At 41.0% G+C, this 19,810-nt stretch overlaps 1 protein-coding gene across 14 annotated transcripts in view; it reads right to left on the minus strand.

The window, feature by feature from the left end:
• Positions 1-19,810, minus strand: part of ARPP21 (cAMP regulated phosphoprotein 21) — a 104,849-nt gene that overhangs the window by 57,156 nt on the left and 27,883 nt on the right. For 6 of the 14 annotated variants that reach the window (XR_005952931.1, XM_041407939.1, XM_041407936.1 and 3 more), the window contains 4 exons: positions 18,493-18,594; positions 12,096-12,133; positions 9,956-10,015; positions 7,201-7,433 (listed from right to left, as the gene is read on the minus strand). Coding sequence is in view for 13 of the 14 variants with exons in the window: in XM_041407939.1 (XP_041263873.1) it covers positions 7,201-7,433; positions 9,956-10,015; positions 12,096-12,133; positions 18,493-18,594 (433 nt within the window). In the remaining variant the exon portion in view is untranslated. The remainder of the gene's footprint in view (positions 1-7,200; positions 7,434-9,955; positions 10,016-12,095; positions 12,134-18,492; positions 18,595-19,810) is intronic. The other 8 variants (XM_041407942.1, XM_041407938.1, XM_041407944.1 and 5 more) reach the window with 5 other exon arrangements.

The raw sequence follows: 19,810 nt of genomic DNA on the forward strand, positions 1-19,810 counted from the left end.
CAGCTAATACCCCAATGCAACCAGCTTTTTGCAACTAAGGGGGAAAGAAACACATTTCGACAGATGTGCATTCCACTGAATGGAAAATGCATTAAGGGAAGCTAAAAGTGCAATAGCTACAACTTTTAAGCCTCCCAACAATTATTTAACTAGATATGTAGATACACATAGGACATTTATGTGAAACACATCTTCTGTCATGATGTTAAAACCTGCTGCAATGTGTCAGTGACAATAACATGGCAGTTCATATGCTAGATTTTCTCTTTTTGGGTGTTACAGACTGAACATGTACATCATTGTGCCTCTACAGTGACAACCATTTCACTTACCACTCTTAGTCAAACTTGGGAAGTTTACTGTATTAATAGAAAGCTAAACAAACCAAGATTTTGTATTATGTCCTAAGTAGTAGGAATGCAAACTGATTGAAATATGTTAAATTATTAACTCCCCATTTGATATTGAATTATAGCTTAGAACATCTCTTTGTACCTACTGAACTCCAGAATAACAGAGAAGGAAATTTTATTTGCATTGTACAATCTGTGCTTTTCAGTAGAACAGGGTTTTCTAAACGATCAGGTGCATGAAAACAACCATCAGAACCGATAAAATAACCATGTAACGGGTTTCAAACAGCTCCTTTTATGAAGTTTGCAAAATTGAAGTAACAGAATTCCTTTACTAAGCTCCAATTCCTGTGCAGCTGAAAACAATAAAGCCTAAGACTAATTGACACTACTGGACCCTACTGCAGAGAACAGCATGTTCTGTGATCTCTCTGTGAGCCTAAGGGGAAGCTAACATCTTTCTGAGTTTCAGTTCCTGCTTGTTTGTTATGTACCATTAATTACTGATTTATCACAGGTTAGGGGCAGAGCATCTAATTTTGGTGACAATACGAAAAGAGATCCAAAAAGGCTACAACATTAATACTGCATCACTGTATAATCTGTTGAAGGTAGCTGTGAGCCTTCTGCAAAATACTCCTATGCCCAGGAAGAGTGTTTAACAATGCTTCTGGATGACAGCCATATACACAGAGAATAATTTTCACATTTAAAGAGACCATAAACATTTTCCATCATTTAGCCAATGAAGAACATTTTGACCAGCTAATGATTTCACACTGATTTCATACAAATTATATGCCAGACAAAAATATTTTAGATTTATTACTGTGAGCCAGAGAAAAGTCTTTCTGCAGAACTGAGACAGAACTGGCGCCTAGCAGACTCTGGGATGCTACCATGGCAGCATGCCTGATGTGGGTAGCAACACCTGTGCAATTCCATTTCAACTACTGTAGTGAAGACAAGAAAAACAAACAAACAAACAAAACAAACAAACAAACAAAAAAAAAAAAAAAACCCAAAAAAACCCAAAAAATCAACAACAAAAAAAATCACCCAAAATAAAAACATGACCAACCTTTAAATGTCAAGTGAACTACAGAACACCAGGGCTGCCTATGGCAAGAGTAGAAAGTAATGAAGATAGTATGCAAAACATCCACAAACAAGTATCACTTGGTACCTAACGCACCTTAGAAAATGCAAACAGCACATGTGGGCTTTGACTACTGTATGAAAGCACTTAGTATTTTTTTGGTGAAGGAAAAACACTTTATCAAGACATATTTCCCCATTGTTTTTTGAATTGTTATTCTTTTCTGATTTAATGCCATTCAATAGCATTTTAGAGAGAAGGATAGAAATAGTTGTTAGGATAGTAGTTCTTATGACTTTTTACAGGTTGACTGTTTGACTTTGTGTCCTGGCTTTGAAGGTGTCTGTTTGTTTTGACATCCAGTCTTGCTCTTCTTACCCACTTCTTCGTTTTATCCTGCTCCTCTTTTATTCTTTTTGGGCCTCGGCTAGCTTTCCAGTTTAAACACATTCTTTAAAAAAGTCAAAGCATTTAAAAAAGACCATGGAATTTTAATATTGCTCTTTTAAAAATGTATTATAAGAGCTTTCATGTGAAAGCAATTTGGGGTTTGACGTCTACAGGGTGCAGATGCATTTACAAGTATTGGCATGCTTCACAAGTCTCTTCTTTAATACATTTCCTAAGTGCATCCTTTTTACTATGCTTGATTTTAACACTAAAATGGCTTCTTAAAAATATTGCCCTTGCAATTAGATGTCTCCTCCAAACTGGATTTCCCTGATACCATTTTAAATGCTCTGTACCTCTGCAACACAATGTTGCAATGAAATACATTTACCTGCACTCTACTTAAGGTAAAATGATAGCCAAAAAAAAAAAAAGTATAGCAAGAGCCTGTGCTTCCTCCTTAATCCTTGCACATCAAATTCAGTTCTGATGCTATTCAAATATTCATGGGAAGCAAAGAAATCTGGAAGTGAAACCATGCTCTATTCCAAAATTCAAGCCCCACTGTATAGCTTATTTAGTCTATATTCAAATAAAAAATACACTAGAGTGTAGTTTCAGAACTACATACACACTGAAATTGCACCCTGCCTTCCTTATGGGCAGTAAGGAAGACAGTACACATGATAGGGAGGATTTTGTCATCTCTCCACCTGGCTGAACACAGGGATGAAGAGACAGGGGGCAATGGCAACAAGCTCCTGCACAGCACAGCAGGCAGGTCTCCTGTGCGGTTATCTCACTGTCTCAGAGGCCCTGGGTAACAGATGTGAGGCTCTGCAAGGGGAACCAAACAACAGCAAGGATGGAGGTTCACTTGGTTGGAGGTTAATTCAGATTGCTCCCTGCATCAAAACTGCTTCCATATAGAGCAAAGGATGGGTCATGATCATGGGAGATTTGCTTCTGAAGGGAACAGAAGGCCCAATATGCTGATTAGACTCACTTCTCGGGGTTGTCTGCTGCCTCCTTGATGCCAGAGTTAAAGATATGAAAAGAAAACTGTTTTACTCTGAGACAGCTCTCAGTTCATTATTTATTACTGATTTTTCAGTTAGGCAGCAATGAAGTCCCAACAAAAAGTCCATGGGCAATCAAGAGACTTCAAGGCCTTGGGATGATTGGTTAAGGGATCGGAAGAAAAAAGCAGTGCTCTCCTCTGCCCTTCCAGTTGCAGGGACTGATGGAGGAAGAGCCAGCAGATTAAGAACAGACTCTGAGCCTGGTGTCATTGACAGAACTTTTGGGGTTTTAACCATGGGTTGGTTTACAGAACATGAAGACTAGACAGACAGGTTACACCTGTCTGTCAAAAGGGGGTAAAGTATCCTTGCAGAGGAGTTATCAGGTCTTTAAACTAGATTTGAAAAGCAAAAGGGATGTTCTGCAGCATGCCAGTGTTTAAGGGATGATGTGCTAGTGACGTTCTTTGGTCTGACATCCCAGTGGAGGCAGGGGATAGAGATGCATGTGGCAATGAAGACACAAAGGTTATTGATGTGTTAGAAATTAAAGCAGTGCCTGAGATTGATCAGTAGGAATTACAGCTTCTTCCCACAAAAAGAGGGCAGGATCAGTAAGTCAATTTAAGGGCATCTATGGCAAAGCACACAGCATGGGTAACAAAACAGGAGGAGCTGGAAGCAACTGCACTGCAGGATAGCTGTGACACAGCTACCATCACATGGTGGGATGACTTGCACACGGGGAGGGCTGCAGTGGATGGCTGGAGATGCCGCTGAAGGCATACACAAGGAAGGATGTATGGTGGGATATGCCTTATGTGTTAGAGAGTGTTTTGATTGTCTAGAGCTTGACAGCAGTGATGAAAGTGTTGTGTGTTTATGGGTAGAAATCAGAGAAAATGCCAACAAAGCAGATGTCAGGGTGGGAGTTTGTTATAGACCACCCAAGCAAGATGAAGAAACAGATGCAATGTTCTATAAGCAAATGGGAAAAGTCTCACAATCACTGGCCCTTGTTCTTGCACATGACTTTGACTTACCAGATAACTGCTGGAAATAGGACACTGCAGTGAGGAAACAGTCTGAGGGGTTCCTGGAGTGTGTGGAAGATAACTTCCAGGCACAGCTGGTGAGGGGCCCAGCTAGGAAAGGTGACCCACTGGGCATTTTTTTTGTGAACAAAGAAGGACTTGTGGGTGATGTGATGGCTGGAGGTTTTATTGGGCACAGTGATCACAAAACAGACAGTTTTCAATTCTCAGAGAAGTAGGGAAAGGGGTCTGCAGATTGGCTACCTTGGACTTTCAAAGGGAAATTTTGGCCTTGGGAGGCAGTCCTGATAGACAAAGGAGTCCAGGAAGGCTGGACATTCTGCAAAAAGGATGTCTTAAAAGCACAGGAGCAGGTTGTAACCATGTGCTAGAAAACAAGCCAGCATGGAACACAGCCACCCTGGATCAGGGTAAAAAATGGTTATGAAAGGAGAAAATTAGAAAGACCAAAGCTCAGCTAGAACTTGATCTGGTTACTTCTGTAGAAGACAACAAAAATGTCTTTATAAACATATTAGCAACAAAGGGAAGGCTAAATATGATCTCCATCCTTTATTGGTTGAGGGGGAAACACAGTCACAAAGATTAAGAGTAGGCTAGGGTACTTAATGCCTTCTTTGTCCCAGCCTGTAATATCTAGACCTGTTCTCTGGATACCCAATCCCCAAAGCCAGAAGACAGAGACAGGGAGCAGAACAAGGCTCCCATAATCCAAGGACTAAGTTAGTGATGTGCTACACCACTTAGACCCACACACGTTTATGAGGTCAGATGGGATCCACCCAAGGGTTCTGAGGGAAAGGGTGGAAGTGCTCACTGAGCCACTCTTCATCACCTATCAGCAGTCCAAGTGGGATGCCCCAGTTGAGTGGAAGCTAGAAAATGTGACACCCACCCACAAGAAGAGCCACAAGGAGCATGTGGGGAACTAAAGGCCCATCAGTCTGACTTTGGTGTGAGAAAACTTATGAAGCAGACTCTCTTCAGTGCCATTATGTGGCATGTACAGGACAATCAGGCAACAGGGCCCAGCCAGCATGAGTTTATGAAAGGCAGGTCCTACTTAACTAACCCAATCTCCCATGAGAAGGTGACCCACTTAGTGGACGAGGGAAAGGTTATGGTTGTTGTCTACCTGGACTTCAGAAAAGCCATTTTTCAACACTGTTTTTCACAGCACTCTCCTGGAAAATCTAGCTGCTCATCGCCAGGATGGGTGTACAGTTTCCCCTGGCTGAAGGCCAGGTCCAGAGTGGGGGTGAATGGAGTTACACATAGCTGGAAGTTGATTGCAAGTGGTGCTTCCTAGGGCCAGTCCTGTTTAATGTCTTTATCCATGATCTGGACAAAGGGATCAAATGCATCCTCTAAGGAAGCTTGCAGATGATACCAAGCTGGAAGGGAGTGTTGATCTGCTGGAGGTAAAAATGTTTTACAGAAAGATCTGGACAAGCTGGAGCAATGGGCTGAGCCTAATTTTGTCATTCATTGAGACAAAGTGCCAGATCCTGTCCTTGGGTCACAACCCCATTTAGGGCTACAGGCTTGGGAAAGAATTGCCAGTGGAAAAGGACCTGAAGGTGTTGGTCATCAGCCAGCTGGGTACGAGCCAGCATAGTCGCCAAGAAGGCCAATGGCATCCTGGCCTGTATCAGCAATAGTGTGTTCAGCAGGACCAGGGCACCGATTGTCCCCCTGTACTTGGCACTGGTGAGGCCACACCTCAAATCCTGTGTCCAGTTCTGGATCCCACAATACAAGAAGGACAATTAGGAGCTTGGAGCATGTCCAGAGAAGGGCAATGGAGCTGGTAATGGGTCTGGAGCACAAGTCTGATGAGGAGTGGTTGAGAGAACTGGCTTAGAGGCTCAGGGTTCTTCTGGCTCTCTACAACTACATTAGAAGTGGTTGTAGCAAGGTGGGGCTTGCTCTCTTCTTCCAGAGAACAAGTGACAGGATGAGAGGTAATGGCCTCAAGTTTCTAGAGGGGGTGTTTAGGCTGGATACTAGGAAAAAATTTTTTCAGTGAAAAAATTGTCAAGCATTGTAACAGACTGTCCAGGGAAATGGCTGAGTCACCATCCCAAAACACATGTAAGTGTCACCCTTGGGAGCATGATTTAGGGGTGCACTTACCATGTTATGCTAATGGTTGGACTTGATGACCTCAAAGGTCTTGTCAACTCAAGTGACTTTATGATTGTCTAAAATTTTAAACAATGTTCAACTTCCAGAGATCTAAAATGTAATTACTATGTCAATGGCTTTATTTGTTTATTCTAAAAACTCCATTCCCCAGCATCCTGAACCACACAAAAGCTACTGTAAAATTTGGGGGATAGGAGTGAAATCTGATCAACCCAGGTTTGATAAACTGGGTGTAAATTAAGTACCATCCATAAAACACTCTCAAGCTGAAAGAGCACTAAGTGCAACGTATTGATTACCATTTGTCCTGTACTATAGGTATCAAATGAACCAATCTGATGGAATCATCTGATGGCCTCATTATTTATTATGCACTTTCAACCTAAAGTATAATAGAATAGCTTAATGGCATAGCTTGAAATTACTTAGATCCAGATCCTGTGACTCACTCATATGTTAATGTACTCATAAAGTTAATGCAAATAAATGCAGAATTCCCACCAGATTCATAGTCTCCTTAAAGGAAGCTTTTGTCTAATGGGAACTAAACAAGATAACTGAGAGATTGTGGGACCTCTGTGAATCCACCATGGCCTCAACTGCCACCACCAAGGCAGACGCTGTACTCCAAAATACAGATAGGGTTTTACTTCAGCAATGACAACAAAATGTTCTTGTATTTCTCCTCAGATATCTGACATTTAATTATTCACAACTCAAAAATATTAAGATTAATAAAAAGGTAAAATCTGTGCTTTCTCTGAAAGGAGTATTACCTTTTCAGGCTACGAGTGCAGTATGTGTATGGCATGTATTACTATACTCCAGGGAAAGCCTAGCTCTCCTATGATTTGCAAACCTCATGCACTGCATTTTTTCTTGATTCCTAAAAACTCAGGAGCAGGTACCCCGATACTAGCATCCACAGAGGGACATACACATCTCTTGTGTACAGGAAACACAACTGTTTATGTATTTTGCCATCTACTCCAACCATGAGGGTCAGACCACCTGGTCTCTGAAGGTCCCTTCCAACACAAACCATCGTGTGACAGAGCATACTCAGACAAGCACCATCACAGCCATTTATCACCACACAACAAGAAGCACTGTGAACCCAATTCAGTACTAGCTACCTGTTTTAGACAGTTTGCCGGTACTTCTGTTGCTTGATGAGCTATCTCCTCTTGTCAGGACGGTTATCCCACCAAAACTGGCTGTCTTTGTTATGGCTGGCTTCAAATTTCGATTTGAGCTGTCCGAGTCTGTGCTGCTCCATGGCCTCTGGTGGTCTGCCCACTTCAATTCATTCTCTGTACTGCTCTGTCGACTGCCAGATGTCTTCCCAATGCTGTCTCTGTTGCCCCTACAGATATCATGAAACCAAGATTTATACACAAATAAAACCATGTCAAGGCAAAGTCTATCTTCAGGTACCCTGCAACAACACTAATAAAGAAAAAGGAGATACTCTGCCTTTACAAAAACAGGTCTGAAATGGGATTTGACCTCCATACTTATCTGCCTTCAGCATGTAAACACAGCTACGCCCGTTTTACATGCACGGCACTTACCACCCTCCCCTTCTGGATATCTCCTCAGAGCACTTTACCAGATGGGGCTGACACAGCGGTATTATGCAGCACTGATGCAGCATTTCTGCTGCCCATTGAGTGTTCTCTTCCCTCAGCAAGCCCCTAACCACTTCTCACTTTGCATCCACTGTGATGTTTTTCTCACCAACTTTGCCTGCACTCTACCTTTGTCTTTATATCCTTATTTCTATAGCAGCATGCTCCCAGTCATTATCAGCTTTCTGAGCTCATCCAAAGCCTTGCCTAAACGTGTCCTCTCAGTGTGACCCCAATCTCTTCACTGCTAATGCTTCACTTAGAGACCCACCAGTCAGTTTACTTTGTTTCCACTCTGCACAGAATAACAATGAAATTTCCTGGGTAGAGGCTGCCTGTCCTTGAAAAGTTGTAGAGCACCCAGTGTACTGTGAGTAATAACACTGTAAATTCTGTGATCAGAATTTGGCTTATTTATGGTAAACTACTAACACTGTACTGCTAAAATGACAACCAAAATTCCTACCACGACTTAGTGCACCATGACTGTTATCCCAAGTGGTGCTCATGACACTGTATTTGGAAGGATTTTAAAATACATTTTCCACTCCTCTGTCCTATATTGCAGTATAACAGCTTGCAGGCTCAAAACTCTTTCTACAGATCAAGAGGATGGGACTGTATCTATTTAATTTTTTTTTGTCCTCTTTTTCCTTATGGACTTGGTTCCTGCTTTTTTTTTTTTTTTGGAGAACCTGCTGAGCTGTGTCATTTGGGACATGAAGGAGGCAGCGTGTCAAAGATGGGATCAAGCTGTTGCATTCCTCGCCTGTAACAGAGCCTCTCAAATGTGATTAGCAGTATAAACCTGTTGACCTTTGCTAGACCCACACAGTGGGAAAGCATGAAGAGAAACAGCACAGAAGCAACAACACAAAACAAGGAAAAAGAATTTAAAAATAAATCATCCTTTAAGATTCAATAGGAAAGAAAAAATCTCCAAAGTACAGTATTTACAGAATCTTTTGTAATCTTGTGCTTAGAAATTAACAATTATCTTCTATTTATATGCTAGAGAAAAAGAGGGAGAGAAACAGAATGCTATTGTATCCCCATTATCTGCAGCTTTGGGTTACAAAAAATTTCTTTTAGTTCCCCAAAATCAGACATCAGCTATTAAGAGTGTGTGTGTAGACACCTCCTAAGTCCTGCATGCCCAATCCAAGACTCTCAGGTCATCAAGACTAACCCAAAGCAAGGAGGAAGCTTTTTTTGCCTGCAGCCTGTGGTCAGGGGGTACAGAAGCAGATGCTCCAGCTCTGCTCCTTATCTGGTGTAATCTCTCCATCTCCTCAGTGGCTGCTGTGATGACATGCAGACTCAGCAACCACACATCAAATTTTCTCCTCACACATCCATTTCTCCTCCCAGTGAAAAATTATGTAAGATAAATGATATAGGTTTGAAGAGACATATGCAAACGGCAATGCACACAGACATCTAGTGAGTATGTGCCTTGCTGTCCATGTGCCTTAATAGATGAAGGGCATACTTCTGAAAGCATCCGTTCCTTCTGCCTCCTCTGCATAAGACTTGTGGCAGATGACTGACTCTTAAAGAAGCCTGGTTGATGTGAACTGAAAGTGTGAGAGCTCATGGTGGGGGAAAACAACCTTTCTAAAACTCTCAGAAGAACACTGTCATCACCAGATTCAGACTTCCAACTGATTTAGTGTGTCAATTGGTAGAACTGCTCTCCATGAAAATAGGGACCAAATTTTACTGATTTCATGTTGGCCTGCTTGGGATGCTCTTTGGGATATGGGATGCATCTGAATGTGTGGAAGGAATTGGAGTTGAGAAGACAAAGTTAACACAAAAAAGTTTCAAAACACAGTTACTTCAAATAAGGGAACTTCAATCAGTTCTGCTTCAATGTACTTTTACTTCAGCTTTTAATGAAACAACAAAAGGAAAAAAGGTCAGTCTGGGCACTAGTCTATGAAACGTGCCTGTCATATATACTCCAGGAAAAATGGAGCCTCTTCAATCTCTCCCAGATAGTCACAGTCTGAGCAGCCAGGCAGCTGAAAATCTCATGTGGCTCCTGAGGCAGTGACCCAAAGCAAAGGGTCCTGTTGTTACATCTTCATTCAGAGAACATGGGAAGAGTGGGGTAGAACTCTGTTCTCCATGCTCCTTTCCAACCAGCACACTGACATACCCACACATGTCAAGGTGTGCCTTGGCAAGGACGCAGATAGAATCACAAGTGGGATGCACTGGGAAATAAATATTAAATAAAATTCATACAAACCTAAACAGCTGTCTTTTCTTATGCATATCATTGCATATGCTACTGTCTTCCAACAGCCTACTGAAAAATGAAAAGAAAGATTATGCTTAAAAACATGGTAATTCAAATTTATCTGATCTGTAAAGTTTTATTCGATTTCTAGATACATTTTTCAGTTTGTGTTAGATTCAGTTTAAAGAACCAAGGCTAAAAATGCCCCCTCCTCCCTCTCCCATAGCTGTACACAGTCAAATGAACATAAGAAACAACATCCAGCGAGGCTGAGGGCCAATTTAGCATTTCCTGTTACCGAGACAGGTAATTCTCAGAAGCTAAGGAACCATTCCATCCAAAGGCAAATTCATAAAAATATCACCTAATAAGAACATTAAAAAATGCAAGCCAGCAAAATACTGCATATGTAATTTTAAGTACTTGCTAAGTCGCTCGGAAGTCTTTGCAGCTCAGAGCAAAGCTCAGATCCTCTGACAAAAAAAGATAGGCAAAGCACTTAAACATACACCTAACTTTCAACACAGCCAATTGACAGGATTGCTCATGTGCACAGAGCTAAGTACAAGTTTAAGTGCTTCACCTGATCAAAGGCTGTAGGGCATGCAGCAAGAAAAAGCAGTGTTCTGCAGAACGCAGCTGAAGTTTCCCTCAGGACAGCAACAGTGCAGGCAGCACAGTTTCCAACCTGGCCTTTTAGTGGTCTCCACTTGGGTATGCATCCTCACACTGAGCTGGTCAGTCAGCTCCCAGGTTCAAGGACAGCAAACCACGTGCAAATACCAGAACTGACCACATTCTCCTGCACACAGGTGTGGGACTGAATGCATAAACCAGGGGAGGCCAGGCTATGGAGTTCATGGTTTATCCCATAAAGGTACCCACCCTACCCTTGGCAGTGCAGCCTCTGAGTGCTTTCCATGCTGACTTGGAAGTGTGAACAACTGTGTCATCTTTGTTGCCCTCATCTCCCCTGAGAGGGAAAAACAGGTTTATGGGAGCATCTGCTTTAGGCTTTATGGGTTCCTCTGTCAGAATTTTGATTTGTTTTGATAAAACATATCTCCATAGTCACAACACAGAAGCAGCAGCTGAGGAAATACCCTTGGCCCTCAGAATATTAGGTGGTTAGATGACAGTGGCCATGATCTCCTGAGGGCTTTCCCTCATTCCACTTACAGAAGTGTCCATCGGAAAAGCTGGTTTGTACCATTACTGTGGAGTCACTTTCTATGAGAACAGCTTCACCCATAAATGCATCTGACAGATGTAAGGATGGACAGAGAACAAAATACTGTGAGAGAGAGCCTCCCCTTACTCAAGGGGGGGGTGATAAACAGTTTTTAAACCTGTGCAGGACAGACTTGGGTCAGCACTGCTCAAACAGTCACCAATTAAATTCCCCACTTTTGGTTAAAATCCTTATATGCCATAAAGGTGCACAATTTTTAAGATTTTCAACACAGTTAACCTACTTTACAGCTGTTATGGAGCCAACACTTCATATTCAACATTTCAAACACAGTTTACCCTTCCCTTTTGCTTTGAGTGGATGTAACATAACAAAAATAACATTCACAAGAACTATCATGCAGTAATGCAAAGTAACAGTGAGCTCATATATCACCAACTCATTACTACACTGCAGCAGTAAAGCAGGAACTTGTGTGGAACTTGTGAGCCTTCACAAGCAACAAGTGGCATCAGTGCTGCTGCTCAGTCCCACAGGAGAGCAGGTTAAACAACAGACACCCAAGCCTGGTGTTTCATAAATACACTCATCCAGCCACTGCTAGAGTGCTTTTTAAAGATCAGTAAGTTAAATACTAAAGGCACTCCAGAGACAGAATGGTCACTTGAAATGAAAGCTTAGGTGTGCCCCCCCCCACCCCCCCCAAATCTGCTTTTTAAACTGAAATGCAAAAGCCTCAGGAAAGCAGCAGTAATACTTTATCGCCTTTACCATACTGCAAGGCAAGCTCTATTACCCCCTCTTAAAGCACAAAACCACTGCAGATAATATGGACTGCAAATTTGCTCAACAGTATTCACATTAGGATAAATAAGTATAGAACTACAGATAGACAAAAAAAATTAAGAGAAACAGCTAAGTTTAGCACACACACACACAAAATAAAGCTATTTATACCTGTTTTCCACTAAAAGGTTTTCCTGGGAGCAAACTGACTGAAAAATAAAAAAGGCATTGTATCAGACGTTCTAGATATGCTCTGCTGTTCCAATTTCTTCCTTGATTTTAGAATTACCTCCCCTGATCAGGCTTAAGAGGATTTCAATTCATGCATCATTTGCATTTGCGGAAGACAAGAGGGGGAAAAAAGGTCAAGAATAAGGTCAGGCCAGTAAAACAAATTCCATGCATTACAACACATTGCCAATGAGGTGTCTCAGTTTGGGAACAAACTGAAACTTCTCAGTCAAGAGATCTGGAGACGGCACTATGTGCAAAATACTGGCAATTTGAAGGGAAAAAATGTTTTTCCTGCATAATATAAGGTTCCACTGGTCTGGCTTAGCACCTCGAAATAAAACTGCAGGATAGCAAAGAGCTGTAGGTAGGAAGGACAAACAGAAGGAAAGCATGCAGAATTTACAAAGTTCCTCAAAGGGAGAGAAGATACTGCAGTACTTAGAAATAGTGTGTGACTTCACATTTTATGGTTGGAGAGGGAACATTGAGACATAAAATGATAATAACCTTCTTAATGATAATATTAACAACAATCATAGCAAGAAGGCTCTCTGCTGGAGGACTTAGATCCCAAAAAAAGGTGAAGGACTCAGAAGAAATAAATCCTATGGGCAAGTGTATAGCTCTTTCAGAATTACTTAACTTTTTATGCAGAGAAATGAAGTTGTGCTCAATTTCCCATGAATAATTCTCCCTCTTTGACTTTTTCATTTCCCTTCTATTTCATGTTTGCTACAGAAAAAGCCTCATAGCTGTCACTGGATTATATCCCGATGAGGTACAGAGGAAAGAATAGTCAGCACTTGCACTGAATTTAAACAGAAGGCGTGTAAAGGAAGGAGGACACCAGAGATCATAGTCATTAGTTCTGCAACCACAGGACTCAGCACAAAGAATAATAAAACACCATCGTTAACTGTGTCAAATTTTAACAGTATGGAATAGGCAAAGGTTTTGGATATTTCTGTTTTGTAGAGGGTGAGCTAATGACCCACTCAAGAGTGTTGGCCAACACGAGAAGCAACACCTTGCTCATTTTTAATGCTCCAGCTGATGCCTGGAAAAAGTTTTCCCTTGACACCACAGCTAGTGCTGCCCCATCAGTCTACAAAAGGAAGAAATTTATCCCTGAGATGGCACTACAATTTCTCATTAAGAGTGTAATTCACCCGCTCAGAATCCACATTAGGGAACATTTGACAGTTCTGTGGGTTTCCCAGGTGTGCTCCCACCTTGCACTCCTGCTAAATTTGCAAGGCACTGGCCTGCATCAGGGGCAATATGTTTCTCCTTAGCACGAAGCTTCAAGACATCAGAAACAAGTTCTCCATTGACAGGAATCAAACTCCCACCATCTACAGCAGACCTAGGGTTTCACCTCAGGCTAAGAGAAGATACCAACTCTTTCACCTAAAACCAGTGGGATCCTTTGTACAGCTACAACACTGTGTCTTCCCTCATTTTATGTACTTAACTCAGGTACCAGGTTTCATTAACAAATGTGCAGAATTCAGCATGGTCTAACTGTGCTGAAGCAAAAAGCCCCAGAAAAGCATACTGAAATCACCCCACGGGCTTGTACCACCTCAGCTGTGGGGTCATCATCTCAAGATTCATGATGGACATCTGTACATTGACTTCTGTGTAGTCACATTCCAAAGCACAGGATTACAGCTATTCTTACAGAAAAACCTTTGCTTAGACCAGAGTACTGGACTGTGTACCCACAAAGTTACAAAAGCAAAGGGGCGTGGAATGCACTTGTCTGTATTTATTTTATTTTATTAAAGTTTTTAAAGAGACTGGGGCATAAACAGAATAAATATCTGGGATTTATATTTTATCAAGCAAGCAGAAAGGTCTGCTTCCTTCTCAGTGTCTTGATGGGGAACACTATCAAGTGTATTACAGACTTTAAACAGAGTCCATAATAATTTGTCTTCTCGGTTGATGATGTTGGCCCAGTGGCACACTGTGCCAACACATTTTCTGGAAATTTTTCTTCAGTACAGTTGTGAGGCTGAGAGGCAGAGAAGACAGGCACTTTTTTATTATTTTATTCTTACTATTAAAAATGAAGTGGCTAAGCAGCTCAGGATAGAAATTTAGCTACTACAAGTTCAGGACTCACCTTCCTGATGTATAGCATCAACAGTGCACAATTTAAAGCACCAGGAAAGCTTAAATAGCCAGCAGAGATGTTGTCAAAAAAATCCTTAAAACACTTGACTCTTGTTTACCCTTTAAACAGACTGGCAACAAACCTACCAGATAAAAAAATTATGTAAGATTACCTACAAGTTAGTGTCCTTGGAGATCTCTGTGTGCAAGATTTCCATTAGGATGCTCTGTATGACTAATTGTTATTAATGAAATGAGTATTTCACTTTTCCAATTTCCAAGAACCTTTTAAAGCCTCACCTGGAAAATGTGCATCAGTTCTGCCAGTGCAGAAATACTGAGAGTTGCTGCTCTTGTTTTTAATTATATTAGCAAACACAGATAACTATTAACATGCAGCAATATCCTGCAGTGGATACAATCAGGTAATAATTTTCTTGTCAGTTAACAAGACATGATAGATCTCAGGCTTCCAACTAATGCTTGTTATTTGATCTGCAGCCACAAAGAAAGTCTCTGTACACCAGTACAGGAGTTTTAGTACCTATAGGTTTATGGTGGCCAGCACAAGGCATGTCTTTGATTTGTTTTTACTAACTTTAAGCCCTCTTCTTCCTAATCTTTCTACACTAGAGGGATAGAACAGGCTGAAGCCACGTCTACATACTCTCTTTAATCAGAGACTGATAAAGATTCTCTGAGTTTTCTTAACTAGAGGAATCATAACCAACTGTACCTAAAGGATCTGGTTCTTTAGAATACATTCCTTAGTGAAAAATAGCCACTACAGTTGACAACAGAAAATAAACAGCATGGTGTATTTCCTTTAATAAGTTCCATGTGTACCATGGGCAATTCTAGCATTTGTGTAAGTAAGAAAACATCTACATTATTCAGTGAATACAGAATGATTCCCAGAGAATGCATTTATGAACAATGAATGGTCCTAGTGTGACTCTGGTTCATGAGGTTATACATTGCACTAACCTTGAAGAATGAAATTTCCCCCATGTAATTTGATTGCTAGTCTTTACCATAAATTTTCTGCATGCTTCAAAGCCAAACATCATGTATTATTTATGCATGCATTTGGGATTCTCTACATACAGGGAAATAACTTTTTTTTATTCCTGTATGTTCTTTGTCCTTCTGGGACAGTAACTCCTCAACTTCCCAAACGCAACTAAAGCAGTTCAGACAAGGAACTTCCCTGCAAGACCCAGACAGTGCAGGTCCTCTGCTCCAGTGTACTTGGCTGTAAAATTCACAAATTGTTTTAAAACTAAGTTTCCAATAAAGTAACTTTTTCAATTAAAAAACCCCTTGAAAACAGTTTTGAGCATAACAGAGCTCAGCCTGCACTTTTTAAACATTTTTTAGCAGCCTGAAAAATTTGAGGTGCACTTTGTAGTTCTTATTTCAGTGAGCTGGAATGATCATGTTTATTAACTATTTATTTCTTCACCAATGCTTTTATTAAAATATCTAACTGACATGCTTCTCAATCTTGCTGAGACAGAAGTCATTAAAACTTCCAGCTCTCCTTGTCAAAATTTGTGATAGCCAACACTGCAGATGGAAAACTTGCCAGAAAGTACAATCTAAACTGACTAATACTAGAGTAATCATCCTAAGGACTATCATAGTGATGGCATTACTCATGAACATACTTATTTTGTTAAAATCTTCCCACTTGGAAATGAAGCGATCTGGTGCACTAGAGTTCTGCAAGACCAAAGGAAGGACAGGCGTTTTATATTGGTATGTGGGGTTCAGGTTAAGACATTTTTCACAGCACTTGAAACATGCATGGAATTTTTTGCCCCTGCAACCAGCCTGCCTTTTCCTTATAAGTTTTGTTTAAAGTTCTCACTCTTGGGCTGTCATCTAAAGAGTTTTGAGTGTCTCAAACATCTTTGGGGGGGAAGTGGGGGTGGTGCTGCTGGATGCAACAAGTTACAGCAGTACTCTTGACCTTAATGGCTGCACTTTGAAGACCTCCCATGCAAGCTCTCTTCATGCATACTCTAATTAGAAGTGATGTATCTGTGATCCATTTGCTAAGATTCACAAGCAAGGCATGGATAAAGGTGTGACAACAGCAGTGTAAACAGTATAGATGTAATAAAAATACCACATGATTAATCCATCTTTGATTGTCTGTATCTGTAATTTGCAGAGTAACAAGGCTTAGGTACCTACCTCACACAAACCTGGGGAGAATTGGATTAATTAATGACTGCAGAGGGCCTTAAAACTTCACAGTCTTACATGCAGTAAGAGACTATCTATAACAGGAAGCCATTTCTCTCTTTCCTAAAATTGAAAAAATACATTGTCCACCACCATAACCACTGGCATCATCCTAAAAACACCTTGAATCTGGCAAGGGGTGCTCCACCCAAAAAAGCTCAAATAAAACATAGATTGCCTTTGACATTAAACATACAGTTTGCTGAAACTCATTGCACTATGATGCTCACTAACACCTGCAATAGCAGAGAGAGAGAGAGCAAAGGAGTGGATATGAGAGAGAGAGGGAGAGATATCTAACACGGCTGATCTTTAAAAATGCTCCCTCCCAATTCCATTTAAAATGACTGCCAAAAAGCACACTTAGGTCCTGCCACTTGAAAATGCCAACCCAATGAACCACAATAGCCTCCTGCTGTGGACAATTCAAATGCTCTCCACTTGCCTGTTTTTAGAACTCAAATATCTAAAGATAACAGCAGCAATACACTATGTAGCCACTTTCAGCACACTTTTCCAGCCACCTCTGTTTCCCAACCTGGCATTTCTAGCTGCAGCTTGTGACAGAAACTGCACTATTTTGGAAATAACTTTCCATTTGGTAATTTTTAGCATTTTGCCTCATCTGAATTCTGCATCAAAACCCAAAGATTTTTTTTTTTTTTTGGTTTTGCACAAGCTCTTTTGTAATGTGTCAAAACCTCTTACATTTCATATAAGAAACTTGTTCTAAAGTGGCTTTTGCAGCTCTTGAACAACTTGGCAATTCCACCATGAATAGCCTGGGACAGTATTTACCTCAGGCCAACATGCTAAAAGCAAAACAGAAACTCAAGGGTCTCTGCTTTTACTGGAATCATCTCAGCCAGGAAAAAGTAAAGCTAAAAACATTTAGATGTAACTAGCTATTTACTAAGAAGCAAGTGAGACAACACACACCTTAAAACTATACCGTGTATTCTGCCAAAAAAACCCAACTTGGATACGTACAATTCCTAATAGTACTATTAGCCCTGCAACACATGAACAGTTTTAATTTAAAAGGACACTGCCCAATATGATTTTCAAAAATAGTTTTAATTGGATTTATTCCCATATTCCTCCTAAATGGCAGAACTCCCACTGAGATATTAAATGAAACATTAAAATGCTGACTTTTTTCTTTTTTTTCCCCTCTTTTATTACCTCATCATTACAGTGTTATAGCAAATTGTGATTTTCTTCTTTTTTTTCAGGAACATCAGGTATTGCTCACAGATGTTTCAGATTTAAGTATTTTCCTTAGCAATATACCTTGTTATGCAAGTTCTGATTTTTTGGTAAGGGCAAGAATTTTAATGTCTGCTTAATTTTATTCCTTTCAGAATATTATCATCAACAGCATGACTTACTCATTCTGATGGTAGAAATACAGTTCTTTAATCAGTCATTTCAAAAAAATTATGCAACTCCATTTTTAACCTCTGCCCTTTTTTTGTTCTCAGTGTCTTGATGCTACAGCATTGGCCCAAAAAACCAAAACCCATAAGGAGTCTCTGCAGAAGGACACTTATAAAGATTTGATCCACCTTGAAAGAAATATAAAATAACACAGCTATCTGAAATTATTGAGAGTGTCCACTTAAATCACTGCTCTTTGGCTAGCAGAAGGAAAAAGGAAATAAACCTAGGCCATGTGAATATGAACATTTAAAGAAACAGGATAGGCACTCCCCAGACAACATGCTGGGCCTGACCACTCCTCTACCCTTCTCCCTGTAACTCTCATCACCTCACTCTCCAGAAGCCAACCTCCACACCTCTAAAGCTCCTCTAAGACCCTCTGAGCCAATCTGCTTTCCCTGTCACCTCCAGCTCCACAGGTCAAGTCCAGCTGCAGTGTTGTTGTAGGAGGGGGGCAAAACTGTCTGACTACCGGCGAAGGTATGGCACTAAAGAGGCAATTAAAATAACTACTCACATCTTGTGCAAATATTCTCTCCCTCACTCTCTGATACTCCTCTTCTCTCTCTTCAATTGATTTACTTCGTCTGTCATCTCTAAATGGAAGAATTCTGTTTTGCTGAGCAGAAAGAAAACCAGGAGGATTATATAAGTTGAGCTGTTAAAAACTGCCATTAAGTAACTGTCAGCTGAGAATAATAAATGTTCACTTAAACAAATGAAGCACAAAAATGATAGCTGTCGTTCCTGCACAAAGAACCCTGTGAGACTGGACGCTTGAGGACTTCCAGCTAGATAGTGCACATGGGTTCATCAAGCAGGTGGCCAAAACGAGGCTTTCTGCACAGCTTTTGGGGACCCACCATCCTAAAACAGGGTGTCCTCACCCCAGGTCTAAATGCCATTGTTCTCAGCTGCTAGTATTTCTTGGTTCTCCTACCAGCTGTGAGGAGCAGGAGGGCAGGCAGTGGTGGGCTACCTAAAAATTCAAGGAAGAAAGAGGGTAACTAGGCTGCTGGAGCTAAAATGTAAACCCTAGAAGAAACCCATGAAGTCTATGCGTGCAAGGAGAAGTCCCAGATATTGGGCACAACAGTTTTAACCATTTTCACACTGTATGGAACCCTCTACTGAAGTTTGGCTGGAAAAGGAAGGGCCATGTTTCCTCTTGGTAAACCACAGTGTGGGAAATGGCTGTGCCATGGGAACAAGGAGAGGAGATGAGCCCCATTAGGAAATGCTTCATTGACAAATGGGTTTCAAGGACTGGTCCTTCTCCCCCTGCCCCAGCACTGGGTGGGATAGGTCATGCTGCTTTCCTTTGATTGATCCCCACAGTCACCATACCCTGAAACTGCTTGGGGTTTGTTTTCAAAGCCAGCTTGTATGCAGCACAACTGGCAAGGCTGCCATGTACAACTGAAAGTCAAGGAAAAAAGGGTGAAAAAAGGAAAGAAAAAAATCAGTCCTTTACTGAAAACATGAAGGGAAGTGGCAACAAGAGACTCATTGGCTGGTTCCTCCACAAACATAGCCCTAGCAAAGAAAGCATATGCTGTCTTCTTACCTGTGAGAATTTTCTCATAAAAGCAAATCACATCAGAACCATTTCAGATTTTTTTTTTCGTTAATCTATTCCACATACACAGCTTGCACTGGATTGAAACAGCACAACACCCGCTTTTAAAGGCAGCACAAACAGACACATTTCTCTGGCGCTCCCCTACTCATCAAGCTCACCTAAGTTAGGGTAGTGTTATGGCACAGGCAACACAAGGGGGAACGTCTGCCACAGTACATGCACAAGCAAGTAAATTACACAGACAGTAAAAGGT

Source organism: Onychostruthus taczanowskii, unplaced genomic scaffold (genome assembly GCF_017590055.1).
Source record: "Onychostruthus taczanowskii isolate IOZ18803 unplaced genomic scaffold, ASM1759005v1 scaffold28, whole genome shotgun sequence".
NCBI lineage: Eukaryota > Metazoa > Chordata > Aves > Passeriformes > Passeridae > Onychostruthus > Onychostruthus taczanowskii.